Source organism: Thamnophis elegans, chromosome 10 (assembly GCF_009769535.1).
Source record: "Thamnophis elegans isolate rThaEle1 chromosome 10, rThaEle1.pri, whole genome shotgun sequence".
NCBI classification, from domain to species: domain Eukaryota; kingdom Metazoa; phylum Chordata; class Lepidosauria; order Squamata; family Colubridae; genus Thamnophis; species Thamnophis elegans.
In genome coordinates this window covers 27,864,498-27,877,579 of record NC_045550.1, presented here as the reverse complement: position 1 = coordinate 27,877,579, position 13,082 = coordinate 27,864,498, and the positions used below count along the sequence as shown (strand labels likewise).

Sequence of the window (13,082 nt, the reverse complement as noted above, 5' to 3'; positions counted from 1 at the left end):
TTAGTTAAAAATAGCTTAGTTTAATTTGCAATTATTTTTGAAGGAGAAAACTGAGTCTGAAGAAGCACAATAAAACCCCATAGGTTTGTCTTGATTCTACTGTACTACTACAATTCTCAAACAGCAATATGAATTAAATATAGTAATATTTATCCTACATGACATATTCAAATTAGTATTATTGGACCCAAAAATATTATTTGCACCTCCAAAAATGTTTATGTTTAAATTCTTCATATTTAAAAAGTTCATAAAACTGGGAAACATAACTTGGTCAGAATACAAAATACTATATTAATATGTGTTGACCTCAAAAGGACTACAAAGAAACAAGAATGAGATCCTCAATTCCCTTCCCCACCGCATCCCATTCCACCCAGTTCAGAAGAATCTGGAAATTTATTTTAATATTGAAAGCTTCGTTTGGTCTGTATGTCATCAAGAATTTGCTGCAACTCTTCATCTTCAAACCGACCCTCTAAGCTGAAAGATAAGAATAAGCAGTGGTTTCTGTTTATAAAAAAAGTTCTAATATATCAACTCTCTTAAAAAGAACTGCAAGACACCAATCTGGAGAATTGAAAGAAACTACCAATAAAATAGGAGGATTTTTTCTGCTCAATACCACTGTATTTTTCGGAGTATAAAATGCACTTTTTTACCCCCCAAAAGAGGGTGAAAATCTGGGTGCGTCTTATTCTTTGAATGTAGCCCCGCCGACCTGGTCCGCATGTTGGATTTTCGTGTGGTTCCAGGCAGCGGGGATTCCACATGGAGCCTGATTCCTGAAGTGGCCCAGGGAATTGCATTGAAAGCCTTTTGAAGGCCCCTTCAGGAGCCACAAAATGCTTGCCACCCCTCTGACACTCGCTGAGCCTCCTCCCACTGCAGACACGCCCTCTCTTCTCCCCTGGCCAAATCCGCCATCTGAAACGTGAGGATGATGGCGGAAAGAGCTTTCAGGTGGCACCGTTTTTGGAATTGGGGAGGGGATCCGCCGCCTGAAATGCTTTCCTCCACATTCCTCACAGGTGTCAAAAGGGCGGCAAGGGCTTGGAGGCTCCTCAGCTTGGAAACTGCCAAAAACCGCTGCCCAAAAAGCACGGCTTTCTTTCCCAGTTACTCAGAGGTTTTTGTATATGCCACCCTCCTCCTCCAAATGAGTGGTGCCTCAGAGACACTAGATTTCTCTGGACGCTAGATCGGAAAGTTAAAAACCTGGAATGGGGTACAATCAAGCTTGATTCAAAGGCTTTGGCTTTGGATCACTGTGCTGCCACCCAAAAATGCTGCTACAGTGATCTCTGCAGAGACCACTTCACCTGCCCCTTCTCGGGCAGTTCCAGGCGGAAGAGATCGCAGTAACAGCATTTTGGGGTGGCAGCGAAGTGATCTCAGGAGCTTGATTGTATCTCATTCCAGGTTTTTTACTTCCCAATCTGTTCCTCTTCTCTTCCTCCACCCCCACTTCCAATCTGCCCGGATCTATCATGCAGCAAAGAGATATGGTAGCTGGGAGCCTGGCACCTGCTTTTGCACCGAGACTAAGGAAGCGGGGTTGTGAGGAGGGCTGCGAACAAGCCCGGTTGTTCAAGGAGGCAGCCTTGCCAGGTCGACTTCTTTGGGCTTCCCTTTTGTGGCTCAGGGACCACCACGAGGAATCATTAACCCAAATGAAATGGATCCCCACCCCTCCTCGCCCAGTGGGCCGTTCCCGGTGGAGCGCAGCAGCGGCGGTTCAGCAGCATCCACGTTTCTTTCTCTCCTCACTGAAGAGAAGAAACGAGCCGACGGCTGTTCCTTGGGCCAAGCAGCTCTGCGTGATTGCCGGTCAGAGGGGGAAAAATAAAGCGCAGAGATATGTTTAGTCCTGCCCTGCCCTGGGGTGGGGTAGAGAAAAGTGGATGTGAGATCGATAAAAGCCTTACCCTTTAGGATGATCAAGCCCCCACAGATTGCATTTTTGCTCTCCCTGGCCCCCAGAAGCACTTTGCAGGCCTCCCAAACTCTCTGTTTCAGAGGGTTTGGAAGGGCTGCAGAATGCTCGGGGGGGGGGGGGATTAAAAAATACCTCTTCAAAATTCTGGTGCATCTTATACTCTGAAAAATTTGGTATTTAAAGCTAGACTAATTCAATTTAGACCAGACATGTCACTAGTCAAAACTATCATTTTCTCCCCTCCATCTTGGTATTACCTTATAACACATATTTTAATCATTAAAAATATGATAAAATTATAAAAACAGATTAGTTGAAAACTTCAAACAGTAATAAGGAATATATTTAAACAAGGGTGTATTCAGGTTTCCTCTACCTATTTTTTGTTTGACAGAATCGAGCCTGGAAGTAATTTTAATTAAAACAGAACATAAATATAGCTAAGAAATTTAATTTAGAAATTTTGAAGACTGTTGTTCCAATCAGATCAGTATTTTTAATTTCATAATATCATAGTATTTGACTAAAGAATGGATATTTAAGTCCAAATTCTGTTTTTTTAACTAGATGATGAGATTGTAACTGTTTTTCTGGTGTTTTGAGGATTCAAATTTACTTGAATCATGACAAGCTTTACCTTTTTAATTAGGGCAACTCACCTGGGAATTAAAGCTTTGGCCTCTTCAGCTGTTTCAGGACCCAGATTAGCTAAACATGCTAGTTCAAATTTATGGAGTTTCTTCTGGAGCAATAAGCTGAAAGAAAAAAAAGACACAATTTAAAACTGAAAAGATGTAGATTTGTATTGTGGTAGAAATATTTTTATAGTACCTCATACTTTCAGTGCAATTTTACTATCACTCATGTATTTGAGACTATGATATAATCTACAGTGCAATTCAAGCACATATCCACAAGCACCTAGAATATATGTAAACGTGTGGTTATACTTCATATTAAAACATCTGCATCCAAAAACAACACTTCTATATTAACATTGGTTTGATATATAATACATCAATTATAGTTACATCATTTTACCTATTTTTTTAAAACTTTGTGTCTGTTCTGATTAACAAGTAAGGGGAAGACAGTAAAGTTCCAAACTTGTTAAATTATTCTGCCATTTCTATTTATGACAGTATCTATATATTTTATTCATATTATTTGTAGTTATTATATTTATAACCCATTTTTATTTTGTACAAGTCAAGGCGGTAAACACATTGCTTAAACTTGTTTCCTCTATACCTAAGACAAAGTTACATTGCTCTCCAAATCTAGATTGTCATTTATCCATTTTTATTTAACTTTGGGATGATTAGAAAAAGAGTAACAGTTCTTATTCACTGCAACAGAAGAATAATGCGGTATGTTGCAGCTGTATTCTCCAACCACTCCCTACCCGCTGATGCTACCCCAGCTGGCCTTTGTTGTTGCCTCCCTTCCCCTCCACCAAATAGCCTCAAGTTCTATATCTCAGGGGCTGTTAGCCATGCTGAGCAGGGCATCTTAGCTTCTTGCCACCAGCACCCTGGCTGCCAGCCTCTTAGTGGGCTTATCTCACTTTAACAACCTCAGTCTGCCACCAGCTAGGAGGGCTCTTTATGCTCTGCATTCTGGCCCCACAGAAGACAGTTCCTCCATTGATATTGAGATCAGTAGGGAAGATTGTAAATGGTGATCATGTAACTGTGGGGTACTTGGCAACTGGTTTTAAGTTGACAGGCACCCAGGTTGCGATCATCTTCTCTTGGTGGTGTGTGTGACAGTCGGAAGTGCATTACAGGTTACAAAGCACCTTTTCTGAAGCATTGTAATAGCAAAAAGTTGCTAAGTGAACATCATTAGGCAAGGATTATTTATCAAATAGTAAAAAACAAATTTGTGCTAAATTTAGCCATTTTCAATTTAAAAGGACCATATATATCTCTTATTCCCTAATTAAAATTATTTTTAAAAAAAACCTAATTTACCTGCGGACACTAGCAATTGTCTCCCGGTTTTTGAAGCGGCTGAAGCGTCCTGTATAATTCAAAGTTTTCATAAACAGTTCAGAAAGTTCTTGCTCATCTTCTACACTCTCATTCTGCTGTTTCCGATGTTCCAGAAGCATGTGCACTTCTGAATTTAGAAGTGTTTCAGCAGTTTCAAATTCTGCATGTTAATATAGGTGTCAGGGACATAGATTAAAAAGGAAGAAAGATACATTAATGTTGTTATTAATCTTTGACTGTATGCAAGACAAAAGCATAATAGTGTTTCAAGCTGTGAATGAAAACTACTTTACCTAAATGCATCTCAACATCAAACAGAAATAAAGCAAATCGTCAATCCCTATGTAGAAAATTAAGTTTGAAAGATTCTAGTTATTGTTTCTTATACATATTTGTGTCGCCTCACAGAAACTTTTACATATATGAAAGAACTGAAAATGTGATTTCTTCTTGAAATGATAAGCAGGTTAGTTTTTATCATCTTCATTCTGCAGCAAAGCAAACACCACTTCTTACAATAAACCTTACAATAATCTTCTAGATATAAATGTACAAAGTACACTGTAAAATTTATGATACATCATCTTCCCTAAAACCTTCGTATATCCAGCTATCAATTTCAAAGCTTCATTTTATATTAGCAATTGCATTCACATATGTTTATATTACTGCAGATTCAGAAAAGGTTATGATCCTCAATCACTTTAAACAATAGAACTTGTAAACATTATCTTCATATTCACAAGTTTCAATTCACTTAGATAAGCATATATCCCTATTATTGTTAGAACTGATAACATAAATGAAACGGCTGCCAAAAGAGTAATATCATAGTTTTACAGACAAAAATTAAAAACCCCAATTATTACCCAAATATAGGTAGTCCTTGACTTATGACCACAACTGAGCCCAAAATTTGTTAAATGAGACATTTGTTAAGTGAATTTTGCCCCATTTTTCAACCTTTCTTGCCACAGTTAAGTGAATCACTGCAGTTGAAAAGTTGGTAACGTGGTTGTTAAGTGAATCTGGATTCCCCACTGATTTTGCTTGCCAAAAGGTTGCAAAAGGTGATCACAGATCTTGCTAAACAGCAATGGTCATAAGTATGAACCGGTTGCCAAGCATCTGAATTTTGATCATACAATAATGGGGATGCTATAAAGGTTGTAAGTAACTTTGAATGGTCAATAAATGAACTCTTGTAAGTCAAGGATTGCCTGTATAAGTTATGTAGTCCTTCACACAAACAAAATTGTCAGTCAATTATCCTCTGCATGTACGTAGTAGTAGGACTGTAGTATTGGTAGGTTACTATTTTATTATAATCATCTATGGAATTATTTTGATAAATATAGAAAAGGATCTCAAGCAGTCTCCCACCCAGGAAAAGCCAGAGATCTTAGCTTTAAATTTGCTACCTCTTGTGCTCTAGCCCACATAACTAGCATGGAATGAGAACAAGAGCGGGCTTTGAAAGGCAGGTCAGGGTCTTTTTATACACCTGATATGGATAACACAAAGTTGCAAGGTATCCTCATCTAATCCTCTCCCCCCCCCCCCCCCGCCCCAGGTCAGCTCTTAAATTCGCAGCCGCACGATCCTTACAATTCTGAAGAACAACAGATGGGAACAGACTATTAAATGACCCTCAAGATTGTCTAGTAATACGGTCTAGTTCTTCTGTGTCCGTTCACGGGAATCTCCCTTAGGCAACCTTCCTTAGCTTCTCCGGTTGCTTTAGTCTCCCCAAGACTTTTCCGCTCACCCTTGGGAAAAACAAGCTGAGATGCATCCTCTTCCACATCTACGGCGCGAATGTCAGTACCTCCTACCGCCATGGTTTTATCTGGTCCCCAGAACGCGCGCCGTGGGCCGGAAATACGAACGACGAGCAAAACACCGGCGACCACACATCATCGACGCCCCCTGGAGGAGACAGAACAAAGCGCTCCCATGATGTTGGCCTCAGAAGGACGGTGGGGAAAACCGGGCGTAGCGCTGAGAGCAATTCGCTCGTATTGTAAAGCGCATAAATCCTCCTCGTGAGGGAATTCGGGATTTGAAAGCCTTAGTTCAGCGAGGTTTAGTTGTAAATTAATAATAACAGACATGTGAGCTCTGCCCTACATCTATTTATTTATTTATTTATTTATTTATTTATTTATTTATTTATTTATTTATTTATTTATTTATTTATTTATTTATTTATTTATTTATTTATCTTATTTATCTTATTTATCTTATTTATCTTATTCTGTTAGATAGGGAGGTTAGTCTAAAACATGGGGAGGACGACAAGAAAAAAAGCCAGTACAAAAATACTAGAGAACATTAGGGTGATTCATTAGCTAATTACTAAATCCTTGTAAATGTTTATTCAAATTGATCTCGTTGATATGATTTATTCCGAAGTGAATAGATATAGGGCAGTGGTCTAAATGTAATAAATACATGTATCTGAGTTTCTTGCAGGTTTGATAGTCCCCAACATTATGTAGTTTGCCGTGAAAATTATTCATAATCTACCTTTCAAAACACCTTTTCCTGTAGGTTAAGGTGACTGAAACTTGCTTTGGAAAATTGCTTTTCTTGCCACCACCCCACCTCTAGGTTGTAAATAATCTTTACTGCATACAGGTTTAATTTTCTAGCATCTGTGTAGAGTGCTCAATTCAATGCACAGGATTTGCTTTTCTTGTGAAAGCCTCATGCAATGTATTTCCTGCTTTATAATTTCCAATTGAAAGGAGAGGACAGAAGGCGTGGGGGTTTTCTGCCTGAGTAGGGGGATGGATTAAAACACCTCGAAGGTTCCTTCCAATTCCGTGATTCTGATTTTCCGTATCATTTTTTCAGGTCATCTTTATTTTCAGGCAATAGTATTGTATCATTTGCATGCTCAAATTATTTATGATTCTTCCTCCAATCTTCAGGCCCAAATCAGGTAGTTCCAGTTCTAATTTCTGCATGATCACTTCAGCTTACTGGAAAAGAAATGGTAATAAAATGCATTCCTATCTAACTTCCTGACTGAACCCGAACCAATTTGTGTCGCAATAGTGTTCTTACTGTTGCCTTCTGATCACTGTACAGTGAACTGGTAAATCTGATCAGGTGGGTTGGGACACCAAAATCACACACAAAACTGCCCATAGCTTATTGTATTCTACACAGGCAAAAGCATTTCTCTAATCAATAACACATATAGGTCCTTTTGATATTCCTGTGCCTTTCCCATAATCTATCTAATATTGGCAATGTGATCTTTAGTGCTATGCCCCTTTCTAAAGCCTGTTTATACATCAAGTCTCTTGATTGAGAGTGTTCTGTAGCCCCTGTTGAATGATCTTTAACAGAATCTTGCTTACATGAGAAATCAATGCAATTTGCAATAGTTGGAGCAGTCTCTGGCACCACCTTTCTTTACTAATGGGATAAAAACAGATCTTTTCCAGTTGTGAGGTCATTGACATGTAGATCATATTTCTTGACACAGGGCCATGATGGTGTTAATTGGCACAGGTTTTAGTAATTCTGCAGGTATTCCATCAATACCTGGAATTACCCAATTCAGCAACTTCTTCAGGGCCCATTCTACTTCTTTCAAGACGTTTGGTTCTTTATTAATTGGGCTGTCATTGTCATCTTTATGGTAACTCGAAGGTGCTATAGAGTTCTATATATTCTTTCCACCTGTTCTTGATCTTCTGCTGGTCACTTAGTACATTTCCATTGCAGTCTTCAACAATTCCTTGCCATGTTGAAAAGCTGGATCACATCATTTTCACTACAGCAAACATGACCTTAGTATTCCCCTTCCAGTTTGCTTCTTCCAGATGTTGACACTGCTTCTCCCACTGCTTGTTTTTGTCTTTCTGGGCTTCACTTGGAAAATTGCATTTAGCCTTTTAACTTTATTATCTTTGGCTTTGGCCACCCTACGCTGATTAGCTATTTTGATAGTACCATCAGGTATCATATCTTGTTCTTTTTAGTTTTTGGTATGTTTTCCAGCAGTTTCCATGATGTTCCTCTGGATCTCTTGCCACTGTTCATTCGGATCTTTCCCTTCTAGATTCAGTGATTCAAACTATTCTTAAGTTCTATGATATACATAGGTGACATATTGTCCGCATTGAATTCTGAAGGGATGAGGATAGTACCCTTTTCACTTTTAATAGTTTGAGCTGCAGTTGAGTCACTAATAACTGATGGTCTGAGCTACAATCAGTGGCAGGAAGCATCTTAATAGATGCAACTGAACCTTTTCAGCATTGTTGGCATAAAATGAAGTCTATCCGATTTCAGTGTTGTCTATTTGGTGCTGTCCATGTGTATAAACATCGCTTCTGCTGAATAAACTACCTGTTCGTTACTCTGACATTATTTTTCTGGCAAAATTGCACTAGGCGATTGCCAGCTTCAACCCATTCTCCTACCCCAAACTTGCCTACTATTCTTGCAATTTCTCCTTGACCTACTTTTGCACTGAAATTGCCATAATATGCAAAAGATCCTTTTTTGGTATTTACATGAGAGCACATTGAAGCTTACTGTAAAAAAGTTCAATTTTATCAACATTTAAGTCTATAGTTGGGAGCATAGATTTGTAGTACGATAATGTTGAGTGGCTTGCTTCAAATTTGGATAGATATTATGAGATCACTGTATGCTTTATGATACTCAACACATTTAGTAACTTGTTTGCTTATGCAGAATGCAGTTCCTTTTCATCTATCATTTCCAGAAAAATAAACCACAAACTCATCTGATTTAAATTGACCATTGCCTGTCAAGTGTAATTCACTGATGCCAAGGACGTCTACGTTCACTCTAATCATTTCTCTTTTTACAATTTTGAGTTTTCCCAAGGGAACTGCTGCTAACATTCCATATTCTAATTTGATATAAAAATGCTTTATTAGATAATCTAAAAAGAGCAAGACAAACTTTACTGTCTTAAGTGACTTATTTTAAAAATAATTTGCATTGATACTGGTATTCCTGGAATATAATCTCAATTCTTGTTTATAAAAGGGGGAAAAAACTATACAAGGCCTATTACTCAATATTCTATATGGATCCCAAGACAAAATACCACAGCCAAACAAATGTGAAGGGTTTATTTTTTTTTTTTTAAAGAAATGTCGAATCTCATTCTTTCTGAGACTTTATCTTGTAAAACACAGTAATGTTAATGATCCCCTCCCCCTTTTCATGCTGGTTTTGCCACCATCTTAGAGTTCAATTTATTTTTTTTAGAAAGATAATTTGAATTATTAAATTTCTATGTGAAAAGTCAAAACGGACAGACTCCAATAAAAAAGGGACAAGATAAAAATGTATCCACTACAATTTATTTTCTACAATACTTCATTAGAGGGTAAAGTTCAATGATTTACACTCAGAAGTTATATAGCTAGGAGGCAACCAAGTGTAATAACAAAGAATTGGTCTGACATCTCTTCACTGAAGGTTTAAAGAGGTTCTTTAAAAGGAACAACTTAAATTAACCAAAGCATTATTCATTTTAGAATTGGGGAAAAGGTACAAAACAGCACTCAGTCAGAGAAGACTGCAATGTTAAAATGAGTAGGGAAAAGGGTTATGTGCAAAACTTGAAATGTGGAAGGTTAAAATATGCAATTAAAAATAATATTCAGAACAGGTTGATGTAATATGTTGACTGTAACATCTTTTGAATTGAAATGCCTCTATTGAGATTGCTATTTATTATGAAAAGAAAATCTCTTGAAAAATATTAAAAACAGCGAACCTCTGATAATTAATGATATCCTCTGCTGTTACTTGGAAGGGATGGGAACTAAAAAAAATCCCATAAGAGTTTCTAGGCTGCAACAAAGGAGATTCTCAACCACTTAAAATAAATTCTCCTAGACCAAAAGGCACTTGCTTGTAACTAAGGATGAGCCATTTCCCAATCACACCAGAATACTATTGCTAAGTTCGCTGTACAGTTACATCACTCTTTAATCAGATGGAAAATACAACATTTAGGACTCTTGAAAAGACAGCGTACTTCTGGCTTTTTTTGTTGGTTTCCATATCTTTTCTATATTGGGCTCATCATAGTACATCACTATAATATATAGATCCATGATCAATTCATTCTGTAGCATTGACATACCATACTGTGACTGAATTACTGTGATGCAATTCATTTATCTTACTGTTCTGTGTGTTCCATTGCCTGTTGCTGTTTTTACCTACTAAAAGAAAATCACAATCCAACTTTAACAGAGGCATTTCCATTACTATGGATTAGGGGATTAGATGGAAACGGGGGCATGGAATGGGACCAGCTCTCACTCCAAAACTATTTTGATTTATTTCATTATAATAATAAAATTAGACCAAATAAGTTGTCTCTCTTAAAAGTCTGTTCTTTAAAATATTAAGGCCCCCATCTGACTCCTAAACTCCCCTACACTCATTAAAACAAAAACAAATAATTAATGCTATACACTGCTGATTACATGTAACAGGGCAAACATTTTCTTTTTTTTAAAAAAGCAATATTGATACGGCACTATATGCTTGCATGACCAGTCTTACCAAATGTGCTCAGGGGTGAAAGTTTAGCACCATTTTTTTCCTTTTTGCTTTAAAAAAAATCTTTACAATTGAAATTCTAACATAGAACACTAATATTAATTTGTGTAGCCCTATAGTTCAATACTGTCTGAGAGCAGAGATGGATGGCATGACCGGAGCTTAATTTTCCCTTCCTGTTCTACAGCTTCTTTTGTATTGAGGGCAGCAGTAAGAGTAGTAACAATTCACTTTAATTTGTAAGAAGACTAATTTACTCTCAGTAATAGGAAACTGGAAAAATCCCTTCATGTATATTTACTTTCAGCATAATCAGAAGGGAAAAAGTAATAGTCCAAATGAATAATCCCAGTGCAAAACTAAACACTTTAACAATATTGTGCATGGCTAGTGTGTATTCCTCTTTTACCGCTCCCTTCTACAAGTATTAAATAAACGATGTGATTTTTCTTCCTGAAAAACATGAAGAGTGCTAGAAAAATAATGCAGTTTGAACGAATTCTGCATTCTCTGAAGTAGGCCTGTTGCAAAGAAGGTAATATACAGTTGTCATTTTCTAGACAGCCGTTTAAGTGTTGCCAAATAATGTTTACCTCAATATATAAGCAATTCATATTTACTTATACTTCTTTCTAAGAATGGGGCATCTGCTTGGCCTTAGAAGCTTTGCTTTGAGATTGCTTTTACTCTTCTGTCTTGCTATGATAAGGTTAATTTGTTCAAAAGATATGGAGATTGTTTTATCCTATATTCAAATGGGATTTATAGATACTTTTTTTGTTTTTATTTTTGATTTACAAAAGCAACTGTTGTTCCATATAGTGCAATATGATATCATACTGCCCTTATGCTGAGTTCATCATCTGATTGTTCCTGGTTTTCAAGATGATTATCACTTTTTTCAGAAACCCTGCATTTCATTTCATTTAGAAGATTAATGCTACCATTTTATGAATTAACTTTGGGGATATTGCTGTTCTTATGATAACACTTAATGACTCACACAGGAAAATTGAGATAGTGAATATTTTGAAAAAAATCTTGTTTACTATATAGTGTCCTGCATATTCAATTAACAATGGAAAATCTACAGGATATTAAAACTTGAATCCCAATTATTTTTTTGGGTGGGTAAATAACATTGTTTAGGTTCCAATTCTAAGTACAATTACCTGGAAGCAATTAATTTAAACGCATTTGTTTTACTTCCAATTACTGTATATTATTTAGAACTGAAGCATCAGTGCAGCAAGGACACATGCAGATCTGATAACCCACTTCAGCTAACATTTAATGTGTTTTATTACCTATTAGTGTTACACTAGCAAAAAAAACCACTGCCTATGAAAAACACAGGTTTCATGGAATATTTTCAATAACAAAAATCCACACTCTTTTTATTACAATAAGGATAGCTTTGTGGGAAAAGATCTGCTGCAATTCATTTACAAATCCTACTATCTCAATTTTAAGTAAGATACCCAAAAAAACCCAAAGATTATATTTTTGGGATACAAGGAAACCTATGCTACTTCCATACACAACCCATGGTTTGCCTTCTTGCATGCAGTATCTTATCTAGTAAGTTATTTTCTTTTTGTGTCAAAAGTAAAAGTAGCTAGGTGTATAAATTAAAATCTTCTGGATATGAATAGGCAATGCATTTTATCTGCAGTAAATTTTATTTTACCTTTTAAATCTTTGATTAATTGCCATCTTCTGCAAGGAGAATTCCAGACATACCATCCTTATAACAAGTCCTAAAATGTTTGCTGGGACATGTTAGGACTACGTAGCTTATGGCAGATAAATATTAGAGATTAAAAAAAAAAGAAAATACAAATAACCTAAAAATCTTTTGTTGGACTCCGTTGCCAGACTGCCAGACGAAATCTCCTACTTGATCAGGGGGCATTGTAATTAACAATTCAAATGAACACAGTGCAATTTAATACAGAGACAGAGCAATCTGAAAAGGTACTGCCATTCCTCAAGTTTCTCTCTATCGAACGGCAATGGTCCCAGGTACTCAGTCCAAATGAACCCTCATTCTGAAAATGAAGTAAGCTTGGGCCTCTGAAATTCAGTTGCACTCACTTGGTAGCCCCCACCACCCATAATCAACTGGAAGGCAGACTTGGCAACGGAAGCTAGCATCATAAAATGGTGCAGTAATAGAAGTAACTGGACCAGGAAGAGGAGGCATCTGCTCCAATGATGTCGTAGCTGGCAGCTGGGGGGCGGGACTGGTCATGCAGCTTTGTGTCAGGAGTAATGATTGTAGAGGGGTGGGGCATGAAGAGTGCCATTTTGAAAACAATGCTGTCGTGAAGCCATGTATTCTGCATAACTGATTGTCACCTTCTCACTGCGGTATCTGAAAGAAAAAATGATGGGTTTTTAAAAATACATTTATAAATGAAACAGATCAAATGTGCCATAGATGAAACTGAAATCCTATTGCTATATGTTGATGCAATAACCTATTAAATTTTCTATCAATACAGTTCTCTTAATTTAGGCTTCTTCAATCTGCTATCGGCCAGACATAAACTTCAGAGTTATTGAAG

At 37.0% G+C, this 13,082-nt stretch overlaps 2 protein-coding genes across 3 annotated transcripts in view; both read right to left on the bottom strand.

The window, feature by feature from the left end:
• On the bottom strand, window positions 1-5,828 carry POLR2D (RNA polymerase II subunit D). Its single transcript, XM_032224823.1, has 4 exons — window positions 5,705-5,828; window positions 3,916-4,096; window positions 2,599-2,694; window positions 1-483 (listed from the first exon to the last, which is right to left on the bottom strand). The coding sequence occupies exons 1-4, from the start codon at window positions 5,775-5,777 to the stop codon at window positions 405-407; spliced, it is 429 nt and encodes a 142-aa protein (XP_032080714.1). The 5' UTR covers window positions 5,778-5,828; the 3' UTR covers window positions 1-404.
• Window positions 5,829-9,277: 3,449 nt separating this feature from the next.
• AMMECR1L (AMMECR1 like) overlaps window positions 9,278-13,082 on the bottom strand; it is a 31,729-nt gene continuing 27,924 nt past the window's right edge. For both annotated transcript variants that reach the window (XM_032225214.1, XM_032225215.1), the window contains one exon: window positions 9,278-12,889. In XM_032225214.1, coding sequence (XP_032081105.1) covers window positions 12,778-12,889 — 112 coding nt within the window. In that variant the 3' untranslated portion in view covers window positions 9,278-12,777. The remainder of the gene's footprint in view (window positions 12,890-13,082) is intronic.